Genomic DNA, 25,634 nt, shown 5'->3' with positions numbered 1-25,634 from the left:
GAACAGCTACATTAAGAAAAAAGAAAAATATGAGAGATTAGGGTGTAATGTCCTGCTGACAACTTCATCAGACAATCATAGGCTTAGATTGGAGAGAGGTGAAGAAGTTTTATGTAAAAACTCACAGGTTGGTACTAACTCTATGACTGCTGATGTGATACTTATTTTTTTTTTTTTCAGTTATCTATATTCTTGACAGTGTATGCTATGCTGCCCAGTTTAGTCAAGAATAAATGTGTTCCAAATGGTAATATTAATTATCTGAAGTAGTGTGTCAGGTTTATTCTTATGGGTGCAGCAAAAAATACAAAAGTGATCTCATCAAAGCAACAAGATCGCAATACTGTATGCAATAAAACTAGTGCTTGTAGACATTGTCAAAGTTACAGTTAAACAGTAGATGGCTGCACCATTCAAACTCAATCAGTCATTTAATAAAATGTTTACAACTGCACTTCAGACCCCAGTGGCTAATGCTGGTGCAACACCTGGTGAAAATCAGTCATTTTTTATGCCTATCCAACTGGGACCCTACTTTTCTTCAGAACATCACTCATTAGACAATGATTTCTCATATGAATTAAGATGTAAACTATACAATCAAATTTCAAATTACTCAGGTCAGTTAAAATCATTTGTGATGAAGCAAGCTGGCATAATTTTAATTCCCCTCTTGTTTTGCCATCTGCCTCCTTAAATTTGTTTTGTTACTTTTAACTAATTATCATTAACATACATGAATATAATCTGCATTTCCATAAAAGAGAAAGATTGGCCCTCAGTTTTAAAGTAAATAACTCTAGATCTAATTTTATGCTTAATTTTATGTATGTAATTGATTTTCTAATTTATTTTTACTATTTCTTGTTAGAATCTTTCATTATAGGTGAAATCAGTAATTATTTCGTGACTTATATTCTATTGTTGACATGTAAACAAATATAAATTCTGTAAAAATTGTAAACATTTGGAAGGTGAGATACTAGCAGTCTTAAAGTATCTATTTGACTCTATTCGGAAACATGTTAGCAAAACCAGCCCTGAATTAATTCCGAAGTAATTAACAGTTTGGTCAAAAGTATTGTTCATGCAACTATATTTGTTAATTTCATGATTTAAACAAATAATTTGACCTAACTCTTGTAGTACAAGGAACTGTTAAAAAGAACCAATTTTTTATGTATTCAGTTAATTTAATGAGTTTAGTTTTAATTGTAGTTTCTGTAATTTTAACTTCGAACAATGTGTAGTTTCAGCACCTATTATTGTGATAATATATAAGGGCCCAATTTTTGGTCACGAGACAGTTGGTCCAGGGCCGAGTTTCAGATGAGAAACCTGTGCTTGTTATTACAACAACAATGCTTCAATTTAATTGTGAAATTGTTAAACAATTAGGTCGTGTGTAAAAACCAATGACAATGGCTGCTTCATATGCACCTGATTATTCTTCAAGAACTGTGGACTTTGTGGTTATGTTTTTACTGCTCGTGGATGCTCAACAGTAAACTATTGTAGCAGTATGTGGAGTTTCACCTGCAAACTATTAATGAGGCTTATCGTAAGTTAACAATAGTGCACTGGCCATATAACTGTATATTATTGGGAGGTTGTGAACAGTGAAATTAAAGTACTATGAAACACAACCGTGCACCTGTCGGCTACATAATTTGCAGTAATCAGTGTCTGAATCCACAGTCCATTTTTTCAGCAAGTGTAGCAATGCAGTATGTTGACACCGAGGACAACAATCAACAAACGAAGAAATAAGGCAGGTGGAACCATCGCATGCCCTGGTGGGTGAGGAGTATTGTACGTAACCACAATAAACAAGGATTCGCAAATTTTGAGCAGTGAATTCAACAGCGGTTTACAGTGCAGTGGAGCACCAGCCAATCGATGCATGGTTTTCATGGCCACTTAATTTCTTGTGGTGGGTCGTGTGTTGCCATATAGCCGCTGTGACTGGGTCCGGGGTTCGGAGTGACTGAAAGTAACACCACACCGGCTCCCGTCCCCACTCACACCGTTGCCCGTGTCCCGCCACGTGGAGGCGGGCTCTGTTTAGATCCATTTGATATCTTTTTTTTTTTGTGCGGTATTAGAAAAACTTATAACTAACACAAAATCAAGTAAGATATTAATAAACAAAACGAAATTAAATATTTAGAAAGAAGGAAGGAAGAGAACTGAATAGAGAAGGGATAGGTATAATATTGCCAGTCACCTGGTTGTGGGTGGCGGCCCGGCTCTTGGAATGACCCTCAAGACGCTGGCCGTTGCTCACCATGCCTTTAACATCTACCATCCTAAAAACTACCTTAACTAGAAGAGATTAGGGTACGTTAAAGCTAGAAACTAAGACTAAGACCTCCATGTCCAGCCTGCTAAACTATTTACGATATACAATAGAGAGGTAACTGATTTTGTGCTTGGCTCAAAGTTGCTAATGAAAGGCTACTTGTGATAAAAGTAATAAGGTAATGACGCTAACGGTTTGTGTTGAGCCTACAAGGCTCCTAGTAGAATACATCAGGCGCAAGCACCTCCCGGCCCCGCCGACAACACGACCTGAACGGTGGTTTTCCCCGATCTACCATAGGTATCCGTCGGGTTGGGCTCAGTGAGACAGCAGCCAATCAGTGAGCAGGTTCTATGGAAGCAGCCACTGAGCACAGGAGCAGCCAATCTGCATGCAGGTGGACACAGCTGACCAAAGGTAAACAAGACGCCTTGCTGAGAGATTTACAATGCGCAGCAGACGATGAATCAAGAGGACAATCACAAAAACAGCCTTTATTCCCACAGCATTACAGGCCAATTAGCCTCTTGCCAACTCTCAGCAAGATCTATGTGTGCCTCCTGCTTATTCCCATATGAGACCACGTCACCAATGAGCGACTTCTGCCGGATTTCCAATTCGTATTCCGACAGAAGCACTCCGCCCCACAACAGTTCATGAGACTGGTAGAAGCAGCCACAGAGGGCTTCAACCAGAGAGGCTACTGCAGGATAGTGTTAGTTGATGCAGCCAAAGCCTTCGACTCAGAGTGGCATAAAGGGCTATTATACAAGTGATACACGCAGGGGTTCCCTGGGAACATAGTCAGGTTAGTCCAAAGCTATCTCACAAACAAAACTTTCTCTGTCAAGGTAGAAACAGCCACCTCCACCAAAAGGCATATTCACGCTGGGGTGCCACAGGGATTGGTCTGGGGCCCGTTTTGTACAGTCTGTCAGTCTGTACACTGTGGACACTCCCACAGCCCCCCCCCCCCCTGGTGCACACTACACAGTATGCTGACGACACAGCCTTTTACACTCGTAATGCGAGTGAGGACCTGGTCATTCGCAGGCTGCAAAGGGTTTTAGATAACACGGAAACCTGGGCGTGTCGCTGGCACATCACCAGCAACCCTGAAAAGACACAGGCTATGCTGATCACCCGGAGACTCGGGAGACGTGAACCCCCTCAATGTCCCCCCTTTCACCTCCACCGATATGGATCCCGACTCCCCTGGTGCAGATCCGTCAAGTATCTAGGCAGAACCCTGGACTCGAGAGTAAGAATGTCCATCCTATACCCAGTCCTCAACACAACCAGCTCCATCCCTGCTCTGTAGGAGTAAATGTCAATCGGGCCCTTATACAGCCAGCAATGGAGTATGTGTGCCCTGTCTGGGGATACACGGCAAAGCAGCATCTGGACAAACTCCAGAGGCTGCAGAACTGAGCCCTCAGGAGGGCACTGCATCTACCCATGGGATTCCCCACCAACAGTCTGCACGCCACTGCCGAAATCCCCCTCCTCAAAGAAAGATTCCAAGATCTGGCAAGGACTTTCTATGAGAGCTCATCCACTGCTTAGGTCGGCAAGACATGTCCCATGAGAAGCACAAACGCCCTATAGCAATCTTCAACGACTAAGTCGATGAGAAAAATCCCAAAATTTCCAAGTCCTAATACCAATCCTTAATCCTTAAAATACCCAATATTTCACCAACCACAGGCAAGTACAAGATAGGTTTTTCTGAGTGATAATTTTGTCTGGTCAGTAATGAAAGTTAAATTTGCCTTAGCATAAGCATCTATTACTGTGGAGTGTTTTTCAGTAGAGTAAACTGGGCATTAAATAAGCAGAGCATGTGTTTATTTATTAGATAATGAAACAATAACGAAATAAGAAAGGGAGCCTGTCTCTGCAGTAGGGATATTTTTTGAGAATGCACTCCACTTGTTAACTAAATGAGAAAGGTAAGTAAAATAATGGTTCTGACAGACATGACTGAGTAGTGACCAGTGATGTGCTCTGAAGATGTTTTTTGGAGGGATCAGCAGTAACAGGACTGGATGTGATGGCCCGACAAATCTGCTTTTTAAGTAGGCTGGTGGGGTAACTGTGTCCAGTAAAGGCTGAGGTGAGAATGGTGGTGTATTGCTGTAAAGAGTCTGCATCTGAACAAATATGTTTGCCTCAAATGCCAAGGCTGTATGGGAGGGAACGTTTGACATGCAAAGGATGTCAATTGTCAAAAATTAAGTACTGTTGTTTGTTAGTAGGTTTAATGTGAACAGAAGTGTGTAGCTGGCCTTTGGTAAGGACGAGACCAACATCAAGAAAAGTGGCACTGGATTCAGAATAGGACCATGTGAAATTTATTTGGGAGAAGGTGCTCAGAGATTCCAGGAATTTTACCAGGTCAGCCTCAGCATCTCCGCAATATTCTTCTCAGACCCTATGCTGTTCCTGCACCCATCTCCCTAAAGTATGGCTCCTATTCCTGTGATCATCCCCGCTGCAATAATTGCCCAATGCACACTCCTACCACCACCTATACCAGCCCTGTAGCTGACAAAACATATAATATCTAAGGGACAGCCACCTGTGAAAGCGGCAGTCAGAAGCCCAGGATGGTCAGCTAGACCTCATGCTAGTGAGTTACAAATCAATCGTGAATCAGTTAGATGAATTTTGCATAAAGAATTAAAATTCCATCTCTACAAGATGCTCATTGTCCAACAACTTAAGGAAACTGATTTTGCTGTACGAGAAGACTTCGCTTACAGAATGCAAGTGATTTTGGGATCGAATGAAAATGAAATTTTATTGATGAGCGATGAAGCTCATTTTCATTTAAACGGGGCCGTGAATAAGCAAAACCTACGTTACTGGGCTCCAGAGCATCCACACCTTATCCACCAGAGTCCTCTACACTCAGAAAAAGTAACAGTCTGGTGTGCTCTTGGCTCTGTTGGCATTATTGGATCTTATTTTTTGGAAGAGAACGGGGCCACAGTTACTGTTAATTCAGTTCGCTACATTCGTATGCTTGAAACATTCTTGAAAACAGAACTAAGAAGACGACGAATCCCTTTAAAACGTGCTTGGGTCCAGCAGGATGGGGCAACATTGCACAACGCAATGACAGTTCTTAGACGCATGTTTCCTGGCCGGATTATCTCACGTTTTGGCAATGTTCCTTGGCCTCCCAGGTCTCCCAACTTGTCAGAATGTGACTTTTTTCTGTGGGGGTACCTTAATAACTGTGTCTATAACCACAAACCACGAAATTTGGACGAGTTGAAGAATGCAATCATTCAAGAAATTGCTGCCATCCCTGCAGAGATTTTAGTCCGTGTGATGGAGGATTTTGAGAAGAGACTTGAGTCCTGCATTCGAAACGATGGACATCACCTTGACGACAGTATTTTTCACAAATAACTTCGTTAACCAGAATGACAAATAATGAGCTTTGATTTTGTATAAATAAACATGCATTAATTTTAAGGTTGGCTGAGTATTATTTCATTAAAAACCGTCCGTCTCCCGTGTGTCACCCTGTAATATTGTTGGTCTGGAGTTTATTTTTAAAGCTATAGACGCCGAACTGTGTGTTTATTAGGAGCCTACAAGACATCTGACACATGAGAGTATCGAAAAGGAGGAAGCAAAGTGCATTAATAAAATGTAATGCATCCTGTTCAGTTATATGTAAATTAAATTTTAATAAATTGTAAAAACTATGTAATAATATTTGGAAACTTACCCTTTTCTGCATACGTTCATTAAGGAAGCTCTTGAATAGTGAAAATACCAGTCCAAAAATTGCTGGTTCATTTACAACATGGACTCCATTTATTCGTATAGGAAAGCAATTCTGTAAATGAAAAATTTAGCTGTACCAGTGTTATTATAGTGCTAATATATTATTAATAATAAGGTCCCCGGTGCAATGTCCCCATTTTGCGATCTATTATCTGACAAAAAGAAAGAAAGAAAGAAAGGAAACACATTCTTTCAGGAGTCAAATGTTGAATCTTTTCATCCTCTGTCCTCTACGACCAGTACCACACAGTATAGAAAATGAGCAAAGTGCTTTTCTACTGATTATATTATGCAACCCTGACAACTCTGTGTTGGAATTTTAATGCAAACTTACGGCCAGAAGTTCACAGTGCAGCTACAATAGTGTATTTATGACAATATTTTACACCTATACACTATCCAGTATGGAAATACAAAGGAAGAGATAGCACAGCGTGTGGCCACAGATCGGGTAGACAAGCAAAGGAAACACCATCGTCATAAAGTGTATTTAAATTCTAGGACAACAGAATAATAGTAGCTGGTAGAGGAGCAAAAGATTGCCAAAGCAATGCCAGATTTAAAGTCCTGGTTCACAAATGGCAAAATTACCATAAATATGAACATATGAAAACTGTAAATTTAGCAATATGCAGTAAAATGTTCTTATAAATTAAAATGTGGAAGACTAAATTATTGCACAGCATTACAAAAGAGTGATCTTCTAGTGTACTTTTGATATTAAATTGACCGTCTTGGTAACAACTATATTAGTGAGCTAATAAAAATAAATGAATAATAGGTATTTGATCATATCCTTATACGATTCAGTGTAAGCATCAGCAAACTGAATCATTCATTTGGATAGTTTTCCCAGTCTAAATAGTGTAACAGTAAGGCAATGTACAATCACTCATGATGCATGTGATTTCAGAGAGCGTGTCCATACAGTTCACAGCCCTGCTTATAGAGGCCGCCTGGGTCAGCCTCCTGGCGTGCTCTGCTCAGCTGCCAAAGAAACAGCACTACTTAAGCAATCACAAATGAGTGCTTGGCTTATTCTTTCTGTTGTATTACTGTTGTCCGGTCAATGTGCTCAATGCTATGCACAGTCAGAATGTTATGTGTTAATCTATAAAGTACTGTGTTCCATAAAGCTTGTTTTTTCTTGGTATAATAAACTTGACGATAAGTGAGGGTTATGTTTTCTCTGTGTGTCAGTGCTAAGCCAGCTGACATCATCTCAATGGAAGAAATACTCCAACATCTACGAAACGTAAATGGAATGAGGCTAATGATTCAAAGACATTTCCAGCTTCACCACAGTTCCTATCGTTTCACATACTGAAGGTGGTCAGTCCTTCGCGACAGTAAATTCGTTTATTATTCGGAAAGGTGTTGATGCAATTGCCGGCCCTGTGAAATCCTGCTCTCATTAACGTAATGGCACTTTGCTTTTGGATACTACTTCTGATTCACAGGCACAACAATTGCTTGCCAACTCGCTTCTCCATGGCTGTCCTGTTCATGTCGAGGCCCATAGAACTCTGAATTCTTGCTGTGGTGCTACGTGCACTAGACTGCTTGACAGTCTGACCAAGGCCGAAATCTAATCATACCTCTCTGATCAGGGTGTCATTGCCATTCATCAGGTGATGAACAATGTAGATTCCTCCTTAGTGCCCACCTGCACGGACTGGTGCTTCTGTCCAAGATCAAAGCAGGCTATGAAATTATCACAGTCTGACCACACATTCCAAACCCGATGCACTGCTACCAGTGTCATCATTTCAACCACGCTAGAACATATTGTTGACACCCAGCCAAATATGTAAACCACAGTAGGGATGCACACGAGGGCAATTATCCACCTCTTTCTCCCCACTGTATCAATTGCAGTGGCAGCCATGCTGCCTCCTCTCGGGATTGTCCCATGTATCTTGATGAGAGGGCTGTCCAGGAAATCCAGGCAAAGGAAAAAGTGCATTACCCAGCCGCTCGCAAGCTATTGGATAGTCACAAACCTGCGTTCTCCCGCCTGGCACTTATAGTTCTGTTCTTGCTACCTCTCGCTCCATGAAGGACGTGGCCATGCAGACATGCGATCTCAAATTCAGCTCTGAAGTTGTGAAATCGCCCAGTGTCAAGGTAGCATCGCCATCCCCTCGTACAGCTGTGCATCAAATCATCAAACTCTCGCCTGAGGGGGCGAAGCCACCAGCTACACGAGTAGGCCAGAATGGACAGAAGGAGTGCTCCCGTCAAGACTTCCTATATCCCTCCAGCCAACCAACATCTGAGTCATCCTCTGCTAACTGGAAAGGCTCAAAGAAGACCAACAAAGACAAACAATCTTCTCCTTCACCGAATCAAAGATCCTCTTTGATGGTGTTGCCATGTGGTACCTTAGCCTGACCAGTCCCCCGTCGCTGAGGTGCACCACCGACCCTTTTTCTGCACTGGACTCCACAGACCAACAGCACAAGCAAGCTGATGTTTCTGTGGACCTCATGGAGCACGATCCTCCTGCTTCCGTGCCCTGCAGGAGCAGTTCTTTGCACGCTATCACTCGGCAGCCGCCAAGGTGACACCATTTCATTTCTTCATCATCATGACTCTCCTCCAATGGAATGTTCTTGGGCTTTGGACCCACATATAGGATTTATGGCTGCTTTTAGCATTTTACGCGTCCTCTTGTACTCTGCCTTCAGGAAAAAACATTGCATCCTCATGTCCACTTTGAGCTTTCACATTTCTTCCCAGTTTGTTTTGATCTTCCCCCTGAGGTCGGCATTATGTCTCATGGGGACGTCATGCTGCTCATAAGGGATTATATTCGTAGCCAACCCATCTCCCTGACTATCCATCTTCTTCAAGCTGTTGCAGTTCGCCTTTTCCTTCCTCACCTGACTTTTTCCCTCTGTACCATTTATGTCCCTCCATCATTCAGCGTCACCAGGGCAGACTTCTTTCAGCTTATTGGCAGCTACCTCCCCCATTTCTGCTACTCGGTGACTTCAATGCACATCAACCCCTTTGGGGTTCTCCCAGGACCTGTCAGAGAGGAGCCCTCTTGGCTGATCTTAATCAGCTCAACCTCTTCTGCCTTAACACTGGAGCACCCACATTCCTTTCTGACTCCTTGCACACCTATCCCCATTTGGACCTATCGTTCTGCACTGCCCAGCTTGCCCATCGTCTTGAGTGGTCAATTCTTTTTGACACCTACTCGAGCGACCATTTACGATGTGCTATCCATTTGCTGACTCTGACCCCAGCTGCGTGCATACCCAAATGGCTGCTTACTAAGGCTGACTGGCAGCTTTACTCCTCCTTGGCGACCTTCGAAGAACAATATTTCCCTAGTAGTGATGACCAGGTGAGCTATCTCACAAACGTTATTCTTACTGCTGCAGAACATTCCATTCCTCGCACTTCCACTTTACCACGCCGTGTCCCAGTCCCGTGGTGGACTGAGGCACGCTGTGACGCAATTCGCGCGTGGAGACGTGCTCTCCGCATTTTTAACCATCATCCTACGACGGCAAACTGCATTCATTATAAACATATGCGTGCAAAGTGACGTTGCGTTCTTTGGGACAGTAAATCAGCTAGCTGGATTTCATTCACTAGTTCTTTTAACAGTTCCACCCCTTCCTCTGTTGTGTGGGCCAACCTTCGGCGGCTCTCTGGGACCAAGTTCCATTCGCCAATTTCCTGCCTGACAGTAGCAAACAATGCCATCGTGAACCCTACTGATGTCTCCAACACCTTGGGCCGCCATTTTGAGGAAATTTCGAGCACTTCCCACTATCACCCTGCCTTCCTCCATCGGAAACGAGTGGAGGAGGCTCAGGCGATACCCTTCTCTTCTCAGAATCATGAGTGCTACAATGCCGCCTTTTCTATGAGGGAGCCAGACCATGCTCTCAGTTCATCCCGATCGTCCACCCCAGGGCCAGACACTGTCCACATTCAGATGTTGCTGCATCTTTCTCTTGTGGGCAAGCACTTTCTGCTTAATACATACACCCGCATCTGGGTAGAGGACACGTTTCCCGGACGTTGGCATGAAGCGACCGTCATACCTATCCCTAAACCCAGTACGGACAAAAACCTTCCGTCTAGCTAACCCCCCCCCCCCCCATCTCTCTTACCAGCTTACTAACGACTGCACAGTGTGGATTTCGAGCACGCCATTCTGCAGTTGACCATCTCGTTTCTTTGTCCACCCATGTCATGCATGGTTTTCTGTGGAAATCCTAGACTGAAGCCATGTTTTTCGATTTGGAAAAGGTCTACGGCACCAGCTGGAGAACTGGTATCCTCTGTACTTCTTACACGTGGGGCTTCTGTGGCCGCCTGCACCGTTTCCTTCAGGAACTTTTAAAAGGCGGAGTTTTCAAGGTGCATGTGGGCTCTGCCTTGTCAGACACCCTTTAGCCAGGAAACCGGTGTGCCTCAGGGTTCCGTCCTGAGCATCGTCCTCTTTGCTATTGCCTTTAACCCTATATTGACATGTCTCCCACTGCGCATCTCTTGATCCCAAGTTGACGATTTTGTCATCTGTTTTACTTCTCCACGGACCTGTCTCACTGAGCGGCGTCTGCAGCGATGTAGCGATGTTTTGATCGTCTTTACTCCTGGAGCATCGACAATGGCTTTTGTTTTTTTACTGACAAAACCGCCTGTATGAATCTCTGGCGGTGCATTTGGTTTGTCACCCCATCTTCACATCTTGGGCCTGTTGCTCTTCCGCTCTTTGAAACTACGAAATTCCTGGGACTCATGCTCGATAGGAAACTCTGTTGGTCCTCCCAAGTGCCTTACCTGGCAGCCCACTTTACGCGGTCCCTCAAAGTTCTACGTGTCCTCAATGGTACTTCGTGGGGTGCAGATCGAAGCACCCTCCTCCGTTTGTACCAGTCCCTTGTCCGTTTGAAACTAGACTATGGGTACTGTGTTTATCTGTCTGTATGTCCGTCCCTCTTACGCTGCCTCAACATAATCCACCTTCGAGGCATCCGTTTGGTCACTGGCATCTTTTACACTAGCCCGGTTGAGAGTCTGTATGCTGAAGCTGCTGAACTACCATTGTCCTACGGCCGTGACTTTCTCCTCAGTAGAGTCTTCACCACCTTGGCTTCGTGCAGCGCCCCATCTTCACCTTGGGCTTCATTTGCTTCCTAAGTACACTACACCAGCCTTGCTCTGTCGACTTCAGTTTCATGACCTTTGCATGGAACTTCGCAATAGTACCTTTGTGTTCACTGATAGCTCTCGGACTGACCATGGTGTCGGGTTTGCCTTTGTTATCGGCGCCAATGTTTTTCGATATCGACTTCTGGCACACTGCTCAGTATTTACAGCAGAGCTCTTTGGCCTGTATCTGGCCACGGAGTACATCCAGCAACACAGACTTTTCAATTGGGCCCTCTCTCAGACTCTCTCAGCGCCCTTTTATTTATTTATCTATTTATTATCATCCCAATGATCACATTTGTGATATAGGATTTGTCAGGGTACATTTTAACAACTATGTAATATCTTTACAAAATTTTTATCTGTGCTGAATTCATATGAATCTATCTTATATTTAATACAATATACAACTAATAAGTGTTTTTATAACATAATTTCTTATGTGCTTGACAGACATATTCACTGATGTAATTTCATTTGTCACATTAACTTAAACATATATTCTTATACAGCTGCACAGAGATATTCACTTATGCTGTAGTAACATTTGTCAAGCATGTGGTTCTTTATAACAGTTTTAAATTTATCCTCATTTTCCAGCTCTTTGATATGTTTTGGTAGTGCATTAAAAAGCTTGATGCCTTAACTACATACATGTTTCCAACTTCGGGTCCTTGTTACAGCTTGTATGTGGAGATCTTTACATTGGTAGTCCGTATTGGTTTTCATTTTGTCCTGATTTCTTTTGATCACCAACAGACATTTCAGAATGTATAATGATGGAACTGTTAAAATTTTCAATGCTTTAAAAAGGGGCCTACAATGTGTTTGAGGTGGGCTCTGGGTCATTATCCATATAGCGCGTTTTTGTAATTTGAAAATCTCATTCATCATCATCATCATCATTTAAGACTGATTATGCATTTCAGCGTTCAGTCTGGAGCATAGCCTCCTTATAAAATTCCTCCATGATCCCCTATTCAGTGATAACATTGGTGCCTCTTCTGATGTTAAACCTATTCCTTCAAAATCATTCTTAACCGAATCCAGGTACCTTCTCCTTGGTCTGCCCCGACTCCTCCTACCCTCTACTGCTGAACCTATGAGTCTCTTGGGTAACCTTGCTTCTCCCATGCGTGTAACATGACCCCACCATCTAAGCCTGTTCGCCCTGACTGCTACATCTATAGAGTTCATTCCCAGTTTTTCTTTGATTTCCTCATTGTGGACACCCTCCTGCCATTGTTCCCATCTACTAGTACCTGCAATCATCCTAGCTACTTTCATATCCGTAACCTCAATCTTGTTGATAAGGTAACCTGAATCCACCCAGCTTTCGCTCCCATACAACAAAGTTGGTCGAAAGATTGAACGGTGCACAGATAACTTAGTCTTGGCACTGACTTCCTTCTTGCAGAAGAGAGTAGATCGTAGCTGAGCGCTCACTGCATTAGCTTTGCTACACCTCGCTTCCAGTTCTTTCACTATGTTGCCATCCTGTGAGAATATGCATCCTAAGTACTTGAAACCGTCAACCTGTTCTAACTTTGTTCCTCCTATTTGGCACTCAATCCGTTTATATTTCTTTCCCACTGACATTACTTTCGTTTTGGAGATGCTAATCTTCATACCATAGTCCTTACATTTCTGATCTAGCTCTGAAATATTACTTTGCAAACTTTCAATCAAATCTGCCATCACAACTAAGTCATCGGCATATGCAAGACAGCTTATTTTGTGTTCACATATCTTAATCTCACCCAGCCAGTCTATTGTTTTCAACATATGATCCATAAATAATATGAACAACAGTGGAGACAGGTTGCAGCCTTGTCTTACCCCTGAAACTACTCTGAACCATGAACTCAATTTACCGTCAACTCTAACTGCTGCCTGACTATCCATGTAAAGACCTTTAATTGCTTGCAAAAGTTTGCCTCCTATTCCATAATCTTGTAGAACAGACAATAACTTCCTCCTAGGAACCCAGTCATATGCCTTTTCTAGATCTATAAAGCATAACACTTCTCCATTATTTGCCGTAAGCTAAAGATCTGGTCCTGTCAACCTCTAAGAGGCCTAAACCCACATTGATTTTCATCCAATTGGTCCTCAACTAATACTCGCACTTTCCTTTCAACAATACCTGAGAAGATTTTACCCACAATGCTGATTAAAGAGATACCTCTGTAGTTGTTACAATCTTTTCTGTTTCCATGTTTAAAGACTGGTGTGATTTCTGCTTTTGTCCAGTCTGATGGAACCTGTCCCGACTCCCAGGCCATTTCGATTATCCTGTGTAGCCATTTAAGACCTGACATTCCACTGTATTTGATGAGTTCCGACTTAATTTCATCCACCCCAGCTGCTTTATTGCACTGCAATCTATTGACCATTTTCTCAACTTCATCAAATGTGATCCTATTTCCATCATCATTCCTATTCCATTCTACCTCGAAATCTGAAACATTACTGATGGTATTTTCATATACATTGAGCAACTCTTCAAAATATTCCCTCCATCTGCCCAAGGCATCCACAGGATTCACCAGCAGTTTTCCTGACCTGTCCAAAATACTTGTCATTTCCTTCTTACCTCCCTTTCGAAGACTGCTAATTACACTCCAGAATGGTTTTCCAGCAGCTTGACCCATAGTCTCCAACCTGTTTCCAAAGTCTTCCCAAGATTTCTTCTTGGATGCTGCAATTATCTGTTTGGCTTTGTTTCTTTCTTCAACATAACTTTCTCTGTCTACCTGAGTTCTAGTATGTAGCCATTTTTGATACGCCTTCTTTTTCCTTTTACAGGCTGCCTTGACTGTGTCATTCCACCAAGCTGTTTGCTTCATCCTACTTTTACACACTACTGTTCCAAGACATTCTTTAGTCACTTCTAGTACTGTGTCCCTGTACCTTGTCCATTCCTTTTCCAATGACTGTAATTGACTACATTCAACTAACTGGTACCTTTCTGAGATCGCTGTTATGTACTTGTGCCCTATTTCCTTATCCTGAAGTTTCTCCACTCTTATCCTCCTACATATGGACCTGACCTCCTGCACTTTCGGCCTCACAATACCAATTTCACGCAGATTAAATAATGATCAGTGTCATCAAAGAATCCCCTGAATACACGCGTGTCCCTCACAGCCTTCCTGAATTCCTGATCTGTTATTATATAGTCAATGACAGATCTGGTTCCCCTGCCTTCCCAAGTATACTGGTGAATGTTCTTATGTTTAAAAAAGGAGTTTGTGATTACTAAGCCCATACTGGCACAGAAATCCAAGAGTTGTTTCCCGTTCCTGTTGGCCTCCATATCCTCTCCAAATTTACCCATAACCTTTTCATACCCTTCTGTTCGATTTCCAATCCTGGCGTTAAAATCACCCATGAGCAGAACACTGTCCTTGTCCTTTACTCTAACAACTACATCACTGAGTGCCTCATAAAAACTATCCATCTTATCTTGATCTGTCCCTTCACAATGCGAATATACTGACACAATCCTAATTTTCTTGCTAGACACTGTCAAATCTATCCACATCAGTCGTTCATTTACATACCTTATTGCAACTACGCTGGGTTCCATTTCTTTCCTGATGTAAAGCCCTACACCCCATTGTGCTATTCCTGCTTTGACTCCTGACAGGTAGACCTTGTATTCTCCCACTTCCTCTTCTTTCTCACCCCTTACCCGAATGTCACTAACAGCTAAAACGTCCAGCCCCATCTTACTTGCAGCCTCTGCCAGCTCTGCCTTCTTCCCAGAGTAGCCCCCATTGATATTACTAGCTCCCCATCTCATTACTATTTGTTTGCCAAGTCGTATCTTAGGAGTCCCTGGTTTGTCAGTTAGAGGTGGGACTCCGTCACCTCCAAAGGTCCAAGGCATTTTGTTCTGATTGTTGCCAGCATCATGTTTAAAGTACCAGGGAAGCAGGTTGCTAGCCTTACTTGCCCCGAGTCCCATTGGGTTTTACCCCTAACGGTTGAGGGACTAACCGGTGGATTTGGTAGTCTTTGCCGTATGATCACAAAGGTGAACAGGACTCAGAATATGTCCGAGATGCCCAGCCTTATTCCAAAGTAACTGGTATCCCGAGTGTCGGGACCACTCACTTGGCCACTCATACGTTGCCCGTGGTTCATGAACTAGGACATGACTACAGGAACCCACATCATGAACCACAAAAATCTCATTTAGACGACAATTTGTTTTTCCCCAGAATACTATCCCATAGGATGCAATGGACTGAAAATAGCCAAAACATACTAATCTGGTACAGTCATTACTACAAACTCTTGAAATTATTCTAAGTACAAAACATGCTGAATTTAGTTTTAGCGCTAAGCTCACCACATCGTCCTTCCAGTTAATATTCTCATCAATGTGCATACCCAGGAATTTTGCACACTGCACTCTTTCAAGTTGTTTGCCCTTCATGGTGGAATTTAGGTCGTCACGTTCACTTATTTTTCCATATTGCACATAATTAGTTTTTTTTTTTTTTTTCAGTGTTAGCTTGTTAGCACTAAACCACTTTTGTACATCTTGTAGGACATGGTCCACAGTACTGTGCAATGACTGCTTCATATCACTAACTATTAAACTTGTATCATCAGCAAATAACATGATTCTAGCTTTTCTCTCTGACACCTGAATATCATTAATGTAAATGAGGAACAGCAAGGAGCCTAATACACTTCCCTGGGGTACTCCTACTGTGACCTCCCTTGGATCTGATCTTAGTTTAATTTTTTGATTAATATTTGGTGCTGTAATTTCAAGCAGGCTGGAGTGGCCGTGCGGTTCTAGGTGCTACAGTCTGGAACCGGGCGACCGCTACAGTCACAGGTTCGAATCCTGCCTCGGGCATGGATGTGTGTGATGTCCTTAGGTTAGTTAGGCTGAATTAGTTCTAAGTTCTAGGCGACTGATGAGCTCAGATGTTAAGTCGCATAGTGCTCAGAGCCATTGTAATTTCAACCACCTGCATCCTCCTTTCCACGTAAGACTCAAACCACTTTTTTACCGGTCCTCTGATACCTATAGCTTCAAGCTTTTCCAAAAGTATGCTGTGGTCAACAGTGTCAAAGGCTTTTGACAAATCTAGATTTATCCCAACTACACTTTTTCCCTCTTCCAATTTAGTGATTATTTCTTTTGTGTATTCCAGTACAGCTGTTTCGGTACTTCTCCCAGCTTGAAATCCATGCTGATTACTGTTTATCAGATTGTGGATATTAATATAATGTGTGACTCTATATTTCATTAGTATCTCTAAAACCTTAGTGGGAGACGTGAGAAGGGTCTGTAGTTTTCTATTTTAAGCTTATCACCCTTTTTCAACAGGGGAACGACTTTAGAAATTTTCAGTTTCTGTGGAAACACGCCCTAAGACATTGGCAAGTTTGCTATGTGCGCCAATGGCTTTGCTATTTGATTAGCTGTTTTCTTTACTAGTATTATTGGCACCTCATCTACTCCAGCTGACATCTTGGACTTGAGACTTTTAATCACATCTAAAACTTCCTTTTCGTTTGTTGGAACTGCCATCATACTGCTGGCTGCCTTGGGTGCTTCCATCTTAATCTGCTCCCCAAAATTCCTGCTTAATGTCTGGGGTACATTTAAAAGGTAATTATTTATACAATTAGGCATGGCATATTTATCTACCATTTTATTCTCCTCATCTTTTAGAATAATTTCCTCGTATTTGATAGGTACCCCGGTTTCTTTTCTCACAATTTCCCATGCTATTTTAGTTTTATTTCTGGACTGTTTTATTTCCATATCATTACTTAATAACTTTGCATTTGCAATTACTCTGCGGTATGTTTTCCTATACCTTTTTTACATATTCTATAAAATCAGTATCTGTATACTCCCTCAACTCTGAATTCAGTTTTTTAATGTTTTCACATGATTTCTTAATGCCAAGAGTCATCCAAGAACTTGACTTTATGTGTCCAGTAGACTTGATTCTAGTCAGTTTCTTTGGAAAACACATCTCAAAGTTCATCATATAAATCGATGCAAATACACTACATGCCTCATCTGTACTTGTTTGCTTCATAACATCTAACCAATTTTCATTTTCTAAGATACTTATGAACTGATGACAGCTGTCCACAGAGAAGTTTCTTTTTAAATATTATTTACACCTTTATCTTCCTTTGACCTTAAAGGGATTTCAATGGTGAGAGCATTGTGGTCAGACAATCCTAAATCTATATTTGTTACCTCTATGTCAGTTGCTGACATATTTGAGAAAATGTTATCTATGAGGCTGTTGGAGATTTTTGTTATTCTAGTTTAATTATTTATGTGTGGTGACATGTTGAAATTCTTTAATATGTCCAAAAATTGCCTTTTTTGTTGACTTTCAACTAGAAGATTAATATTGAAATCACCACAAAGAATAATCACAGTTTCTTTTTTGTAAAAAGTATTTAGCAACAATTCTAATTTATCAAAAAAGACTTCTATGTTTCCACATGGTGACCTATACACTGTTATCACTATGACTTTTTTCATCAGGCCATATAGCTGGAGAGCACCTGCTTCAAAAAACTTTTCAATACTTAAGTTCTCTGCTTCACACCTCTTTTTAAATTCTAACTCTTGTATAAGGTAAATACCGACTTCACCACCTTTTGCAATTTTCCTACAATAATGATTTGCCAGTTTAAATGGATTAATATGACATCAGGTTGGGTGTTACTTACTGCTATTTGAAGTTCACAATATTTGTGCTTGAGGCACTGCACATTTAGTCATAATCTTTAGAATAGGGGAGTAAGCATTGATGGTATTTCTCCTTTCGTTTAACACTGTTAACTTGGAGTTTTCATTATGGCTGGATACCAAAAATCCTGTTGTACCACAGGTTTCTTGTTTCTGTTGCTTTTCCTACTTGAAGTGGATGATGCTGATTGATTGTTTATACTAGCAGTGGCAGCTGATGACATTTTAATATTCACTATAGCAGATGTTGATGTTTTTAGTGCTTCAGCAAATGTTGCTCTTGTTAAGGTTTTCATTTCTTCTGCTTCTGCCCTCATTTGGAGTGGGATTTTAGGGAACTTTTCTGTTGATATACGGCTTATTTCTTCTAGTATCTTTTCACCCATCATCTTTTTTCATAATAGTTCCTGTGCTGTCCATGCCTCATGAAATGATTTCTCACTGAGCTGTTTGCATCCACAAAAGTTGCACACTTAAAAGCACAGCAGATCTTCCTAAATTTATTATTTGTTGACTTTATTTCTTTTTTTACTCATGATTCCTCGATTAGATCATGTCTATGTGGCACACTTACAACGAGAACCTTGAAATTTAGATCTGACAGCTTTTTTAGAGTTGTTTGAAGTGCGCTTGTCGCTAGTTGGTTTTCATTTTTGTATATGTCATTTGCTCCGCCTATTAGCATACAGCATGTTCCAGTCTTAACTAAGTTTTCTCAGTTATTTACTATTTCATTAAGGGGAGCACCAGGTTTGACAATGCCTGTTACCCTAAACTGGGACTGCCGATCATTTATTATTTGTGCCACACCCTTTGCGTGACTATCAACTAATACACAGACTTGATATTTATTGTTCTCCAGGTGCCCTCGTTCCGTCGGATTTATAGTACACTTTGAAGAAACATTTCTCTCGTTAGAACACACAGATGATCTAGATTCACTTTCGCTTATCTTATTTTTTGAGTTCACATTTCGTCCTGTCGTGTCTTTGTTACCCGTTTTTCTTTGCACTCTATTTCCTGACGATTTCATACCGTCAGAAAGATTTAGTTCACTACGAGCAGAAGTTTTGTTTGAAACGAAAATTGCCGGTATGTTTTCATTACACTCGTCTTTTTAAATCGTCATATTTCCGTTGCTTTATCAGTTCCTCTAACTTATTTACGTAACGATTTGCAAGCACAAGGTCTTGCTGAATGATGCAGTAACACTTTCTTGTATGCAGTTATCGTATCTTGACAAAGCTACCATTAGTAGATAGCAGCATTCCATGCCACAGTCACATTTCGCGTCCCATTCTTCCGTTCCCGCGAAACACTTTGCAAGAATCCATTTCTGCGACACTGCACATAACCTGATACCTTTCGCGATGTAGTTATTGCAATTTATACAATTTATACTCGATATGTAGCCGTTTACCGTGGAACTATTTATACACACTTCTATACCCGACGCCATCTTTACTCTTATTCAAGTCTATGTGTGCTGTACGCCGCCCATCCATTAATGCAAGGATCCAAGAAAACTGTCACTTGCTCATTCTTGGTGGAGCAAGTGTGATGTTTATGTGGGTTCCTGGTCATGTCGGTCTGCCAGGAAACAAGGCTGCTTAAGCTGCTGCCAAGGCTACAGTCCTCGTACCACAGCCCACTAGTTCCTGTATTCCCTCCAATGATCTCTGTGTTGCCGCCTGCCAAGAGATGGTGACACTTTGGCACTGCCATTGCTCCTGCCTTCATGGGAATAAGCTCTAGATTATCGAGCCTCGCTCAGCGGCTTGGACGACCTCCTCTCGGCTCTCCCGCTGGAAGGAGGTCATTTTAACTAGGTTGCGTGTTGGGCATTACCTCTTCAGCCATCGTCATTTGTTAAATGGCGCTCCCCCACTACTTTGTACACATTGCGCCGAAGTTTTAACTGTCCCCCACTTCCTCACGGAATGCCCATATTTTAACCGTGCGGGCTTTCAAAAAAGAAAATGTAAGGAGTGGCCCTCAACTATGTACCCTCAGACTCAGAGTTGAAATATTAAAAGTTTTGGCTGGTTTCGTTGTCTAGGGTCTGGGATACATAGTTGCCGCATTACAAGCCAAGCAGAGTCTACAGTATACAATATGAATATAGGGTGTTACAAAAAGGTACGGCCAAACTTTCAGGAAACATTCCTCACACACAAATAAAGAAAAGATGTTACGTGATTCCTAGAGTAGATTCTGGGTTTCCAGAAATTACATGATACGCGAGCAAAAACCATGTTCTAAAATTCTACAATAGATCGATGTCAGAGATATAGGCCTATAGTTTTGCGCATCTGCTCGACGACGCTTCTTGAAAACTGGAACTACCTGTGCTCTTTTCCAATCATTTGGAACCTTCCGTTCCCCTAGAGACTTGTGGTACACGGCTGTTAGAAGGGGGACAAGTTATTTCGCTAAGCCGCCTATAACACCATGTTCAAACTCACTTAAATCTTGATAACCTGCCATTGTAGGAGCAGAAACCGATCTAACAACTGTGCTGGACACTTGTTGTCTTGCATAGGCGTTGCCGACCGCGGCGCCGTATTCTGCCTGTTTACATACACTCCTGGAAATTGAAATAAGAACACCGTGAATTCATTGTCCCAGGAAGGGGAAACTTTATTGACACATTCCTGGGGCCAGATACATCACATGATCACACTGACAGAACCACAGGCACATAGACACAGCCAACAGAGCATGCACAATGTCGGCACTAGTACAGTGTATATCCACCTTTCGCAGCAATGCAGGCTGCTATTCTCCCATGGAGACGATCGTAGAGATGCTGGATGTAGTCCTGTGGAACGGCTTGCCATGCCATTTCCACCTGGCGCCTCAGTTGGACCAGCGTTCGTGCCGGACGTGCAGACCGCGTGAGACGACGCTTCATCCAGTCCCAAACATGCTCAATGGGGGACAGATCCGGAGATCTTGCTGGCCAGGGTAGTTGACTTACACCTTCTAGAGCACGTTGGGTGGCACGGGATACATGCGGACGTGCATTGTCCTGTTGGAACAGCAAGTTCCCTTGCCGGTCTAGGAATGGTAGAACGATGGGTTCGATGACGGTTTGGATGTACCGTGCACTATTCAGTGTCCCCTCGACGATCACCAGTGGTGTACGGCCAGTGTAGGAGATCGCTCCCCACACCATGATGCCGGGTGTTGGCCCTGTGTGCCTCGGTCGTATGCAGTCCTGATTGTGGCGCTCACCTGCACGGCGCCAAACACGCATACGACCATCACTGGCACCAAGGCAGAAGCGACTCTCATCGCTGAAGACGAGACGTCTCCATTCGTCCCTCCATTCACGCCCGTCGAGGCGGGCTGCACGATGTTGGGGCGTGAGCGGAAGACGGCCTAACGGTGTGCGGGACCGTAGCCCAGCTTCATGGAGACGGTTGCGAATGGTCCTCGCCGATACCCCAGGAGCAACAGTGTCCCTAATTTGCTGGGAAGTGGCGGTGCGGTCCCCTACGGCACTGCGTAGGATCCTACGGTCTTGGCGTGCATCCGTGCGTCGCTGCGGTCCGGTCCCAGGTCGACGGGCACGTGCACCTTCCGCCGACCACTGGCGACAACATCGATGTACTGTGGAGACCTCACGCCCCACGTGTTGAGCAATTCGGCGGTACGTCCGCCCGGCCTCCCGCATGCCCACTATACGCCCTCGCTCAAAGTCCGTCAACTGCACATACGGTTCACGTCCACGCTGTCGCGGCATGCTACCAGTGTTAAAGACTGCGATGGAGCTCCGTATGCCACGGCAAACTGGCTGACACTGACGGCGGCGGTGCACAAATGCTGCGCAGCTAGCGCCATTCGACGGCCAACACCGCGGTTCCTGGTGTGTCCGCTGTGCCGTGCGTGTGATCATTGCTTGTACAGCCCTCTCGCAGTGTCCGGAGCAAGTATGGTGGGTCTGACACACCGGTGTCAATGTGTTCTTTTTTCCATTTCCAGGAGTGTACATTCCTCTGTGTTTGAGTACGCATGGCGATGCGAGTTTCTTTGGCGTTTCAGAGCAGAATGATTGTGAGACACAAATTTTATAAAGTCGTTACACCGAGAAACGATTTGGCGATTTCTATGTTGTGGATATTTTATCGGCAGGAGATTAGTAGAAATCTCGCGGCACGCCTGACATTATTGGCGGCACGCACCAGTGTGTCGCTACACGGCGGTTGAGAAACGCTGCACTAGACCGTAAGCTGCGGACAAACCTACGATGGACAAAGTATAGTATTCAGAATGAGATTTTCACTCTGCAGCGGAGTGTGCGCTGATACGAAACTTTTTGGCAGATTGAAACTGTGTGCCGGACCGAGACTCGAACTGCCAGGAAGTTTCAAAGTATAGTATTCACGAAGAGTGAAAGAAGTGGGTGAACCAAGAGCGTGGAAGAGTACTGAAGGTCGTCGACCTCGGCGCAGCTGAGCACTCACCGCGAGGTAGTGGACCATGGTGCGCGCGAAGCCTGGCGAGAGCGCGCGCAGCTGCTCGAGGCCGAGCCCGCGCAGGTCGAACACGGCGTGCACGCCCGACAGCTGCGCCGCGGGCTCCAGCGCCGCCACCTCGCCGCACAGCCCGGCCGCCTGCAGTAGCTCCTCCGCCGGCCAGGCTGCGGGCCGCCAGCGGCCGAGGCGCAGCAGCAGCAGGCGGCGCGCGCGCACCTCCAGCACTCCAGAGGCCAGGCAGCGCCGCACCCACGGCCGACGCGGGCGCCGCCAGCCGGGCCCGCGCTGCCGCACGAACTCCTCGTACAGCTGCGCCTGCGCAACAACGGTCACCTCACTCAGGGAGGCGGCTGCGAGCATTGAAGTCGCGCGGAAGGCGTGCGTCGGTGCCGGGATGCCACGATAAAGGGAGACCTCACCAGACAATATTAGTCAATTGAAGCCATAGTGGCTACGTTTGTGAACCGTGACTGTGTGGAATAATTACTGATTTGTATTTTCCGTTACCAGTCGCTTTTATTTGCTTCATGTTTAATATATTGCAAAACAAAATTTGAAATTTTCCTGGCGAATCAACTGTTCTAAAAGATTTCGAGTTTCCAGCCCGTCGTCGTAAACTTCATTGCACAATATTTCGGCTGGACAACTGTCAGCCATCTTCAGGTGAGCCGAACGAGGACTGACGGAGACGCTGATTCTGACGCTCTACAAACGGGCCTTGGCCTTCGCCCGAGGTGTAGGAGTTTTGAATTATTACAGTCTTTCCTCCTGTTCCTGATGATGCGATGATGATGTGGCCTCACTGTATGGTGTGTCCTCTCGTTGTCCAGTGTTGCTCCTGGCTACTAGCATGCAGGCATGCTACTGGTGAACTTTGGTGTTTTGGTTCTTCTTTGTCTCGCGCGAGACGTTCTGCAGCGCTGTCTGTAGGTTTGCGGACAGCTTCCTCTCGCCGTCGCGGACCTCCTTTCTCAGCCGCACGACTGCGTCCTCTAGGATGTATTCCCAGTCGCGCGGCGTAGAGACCGGGTTCGCGTTGATGGTGTTGAGGTCTTTGTTGGTAACGAACTCGAGCAGAATTGCCCGATGCCCGCCACGTAGCTCGTACGGCCTGTGTGGGAGCGACGGCTTCCGTTCCCCTTCCACCTGGGCGAAGAGGTACGAGTTCTTTTGGGCGTTGTAGGGCCCATCCCGTACCACGGTGGCAATCTTCTTCAGCACGTCTGGCTTGTTCGTGCCGTCCGGGAAGGGTATGATGTCCGTGCGTAGTTTGCCAACCTCTTCTTGCTTCCCCTGCTGTGTTACCTCCCCACCTGGAGTTGGGGAAGGGGAGGACGGTGCCACGTCCATGGGCGTCTCCCCGGTCTCCTGTATTGCTACAGGTTCCGGGGCGACGGCCGTTTGAGTGGCCACGTCCTTCTGCGACGGTAGGTCCGTCTGCGTGGCGGCGTCCACCTCCAGCGGGCGCACCGCAGGGGAGGCGGGCGCGGGGGCGGGCACCATCTTCTTGTTCAGAACTCGCAGCTCCTCACGCAGCTGCTGGAGCTGGCGGTGGACTGCGACGAGTTATTCTTTGAGTGCGGCCCGTTCTGCCCCAAAGGCGGCTCGGAGGCCGGCCGTGGCGTCGTCATGGCGGCTTCTGCTTCGTGTCGGCGCGGCTCGCACCCCTCGCCGGAGCGGGAGGGGGGGGGGGGGAGCGGGCGGCAGGGCGGCCGTCGTGGCGCTGGACGCCGCCGCAGGCCGTGGTGCGGCGGGCTGACGGCGTGACTCCCTGAGGCAGCTGCAGCTACGCGAGTTGGCGGCGTGTGGCCCGCCGCAGTTCGCGCAGCCGCAGGCCACCCCACCAGGCTTCGTGCAACTGCGGGTGTCGTGTGCCGCCGCGCACTTCAAGCACGCGACGGCGTTCTTGCAATCACGCGCAGTGTGCCCCAGCTGCTGGCAATTGTAGCACTGCACGATCTTGCTGTTCTGCTGAGTGCGCTTGCGCTTTGGCTGCCGTCGGCGGTCGCTGTTGTTCTCCATCGCATTGGTGAGAGTTTCCAGTGCGGCTGCAATCTGCTTTCCTTTCCGTCCAGCCATGGCGTTGGGCTAGTGGCGTTGGCGTGCGTGACCGACGGTAACGAAGTGAGCCGCAGCGATTCGAGCAGCGGAGTGCGTGCGTCGCAGACTGACGAAGACGTTCTCCAAAAATGGCTCAAATGGCTCTGACAAGGGAACCTCCCCATCGCACCCCCCTCAGATTTAGTTATAAGTTGGCACAGTGGATAGACCTTGAAAAACTGAACACAGATCAATCGAGAAAACAGGAAGAAGTTGTGTGGAACTATGAAAAAAATAAGCAAAGTATACAAACTGAGCAGTACATGTGCAAGATAGGAGTACCAAGGTTTAAACGAACACAGGAGCGTCGTGGTCCCGTGGTTAGCGTGTGGAGCTGCAAAACGAGAGGTCCTTGGTTCAAGTCTGCCCACGAGTGAAAACTGTAATTTTTTTATTTTCAGTTTATGTGACAAACTCTTATGTTTTCATCACTTTTTTGCGAGTGATTATCACATCCAGAAGAAAACCTAAATCGGGCAAGGTAGAAGAATCTTTTTACCCATTCTCCAAGTGTACATGTTAGATGGGTCGACAACATATTCCTGTGATGTGACACACATGCCGTCACCAGTCTCGTACAGAATATATCAGACGTGTTTTCCTGGGGAGGAATCGGTTGACCTATGACCTTGCGATCAAATGTTTTCGGTTCCCATTGGAGAGGCACGTCCTTTTGTCTACTAATCGCACGGTTTTGCGGTGCGGTCGCAAAACACAGACACTAAACTTATTACGGTGAACAGAGAGGTCAATGAACGAATGGACAGATCATAACTTTGCAAAAATAAAGAATGTAAACTTTTCACTGGAGGGAGGACTTGAACCAAGGACCTCTCGTTCCGCACCTGCTCACGCTAACCACGGGACCACGGCGCTCCTGAGTTCACTTTATCCTTGATGTTGCCTATCTTGGCATGGCTACTAAGTTTGTATATTTTGCTTACTTTTTTCATAGTTCTACACAACTTCTTCCTGTTTTCTCGATTGATCTGTGTTCAGTTTTTCAAGGCCTATC

The 25,634-nt window shown here is 44.7% G+C and overlaps 1 protein-coding gene across 1 annotated transcript in view; it reads right to left on the bottom strand.

Annotated features, from left to right (window-relative positions):
* LOC126234863 (clavesin-1-like) overlaps positions 1-25,634 on the bottom strand; it is a 173,475-nt gene that overhangs the window by 6,040 nt on the left and 141,801 nt on the right. Inside the window, exon 3 of the mRNA XM_049943604.1 lies at positions 6,048-6,158. Coding sequence (XP_049799561.1) covers positions 6,048-6,158 — 111 coding nt within the window. The remainder of the gene's footprint in view (positions 1-6,047; positions 6,159-25,634) is intronic.

This window comes from Schistocerca nitens, chromosome 2, assembly GCF_023898315.1.
Source record: "Schistocerca nitens isolate TAMUIC-IGC-003100 chromosome 2, iqSchNite1.1, whole genome shotgun sequence".
Lineage (NCBI taxonomy): Eukaryota > Metazoa > Arthropoda > Insecta > Orthoptera > Acrididae > Schistocerca > Schistocerca nitens.
The sequence above is the reverse complement of the archived record's forward strand: the minus strand, read 5'-3'. Positions and strand labels throughout refer to the sequence as shown.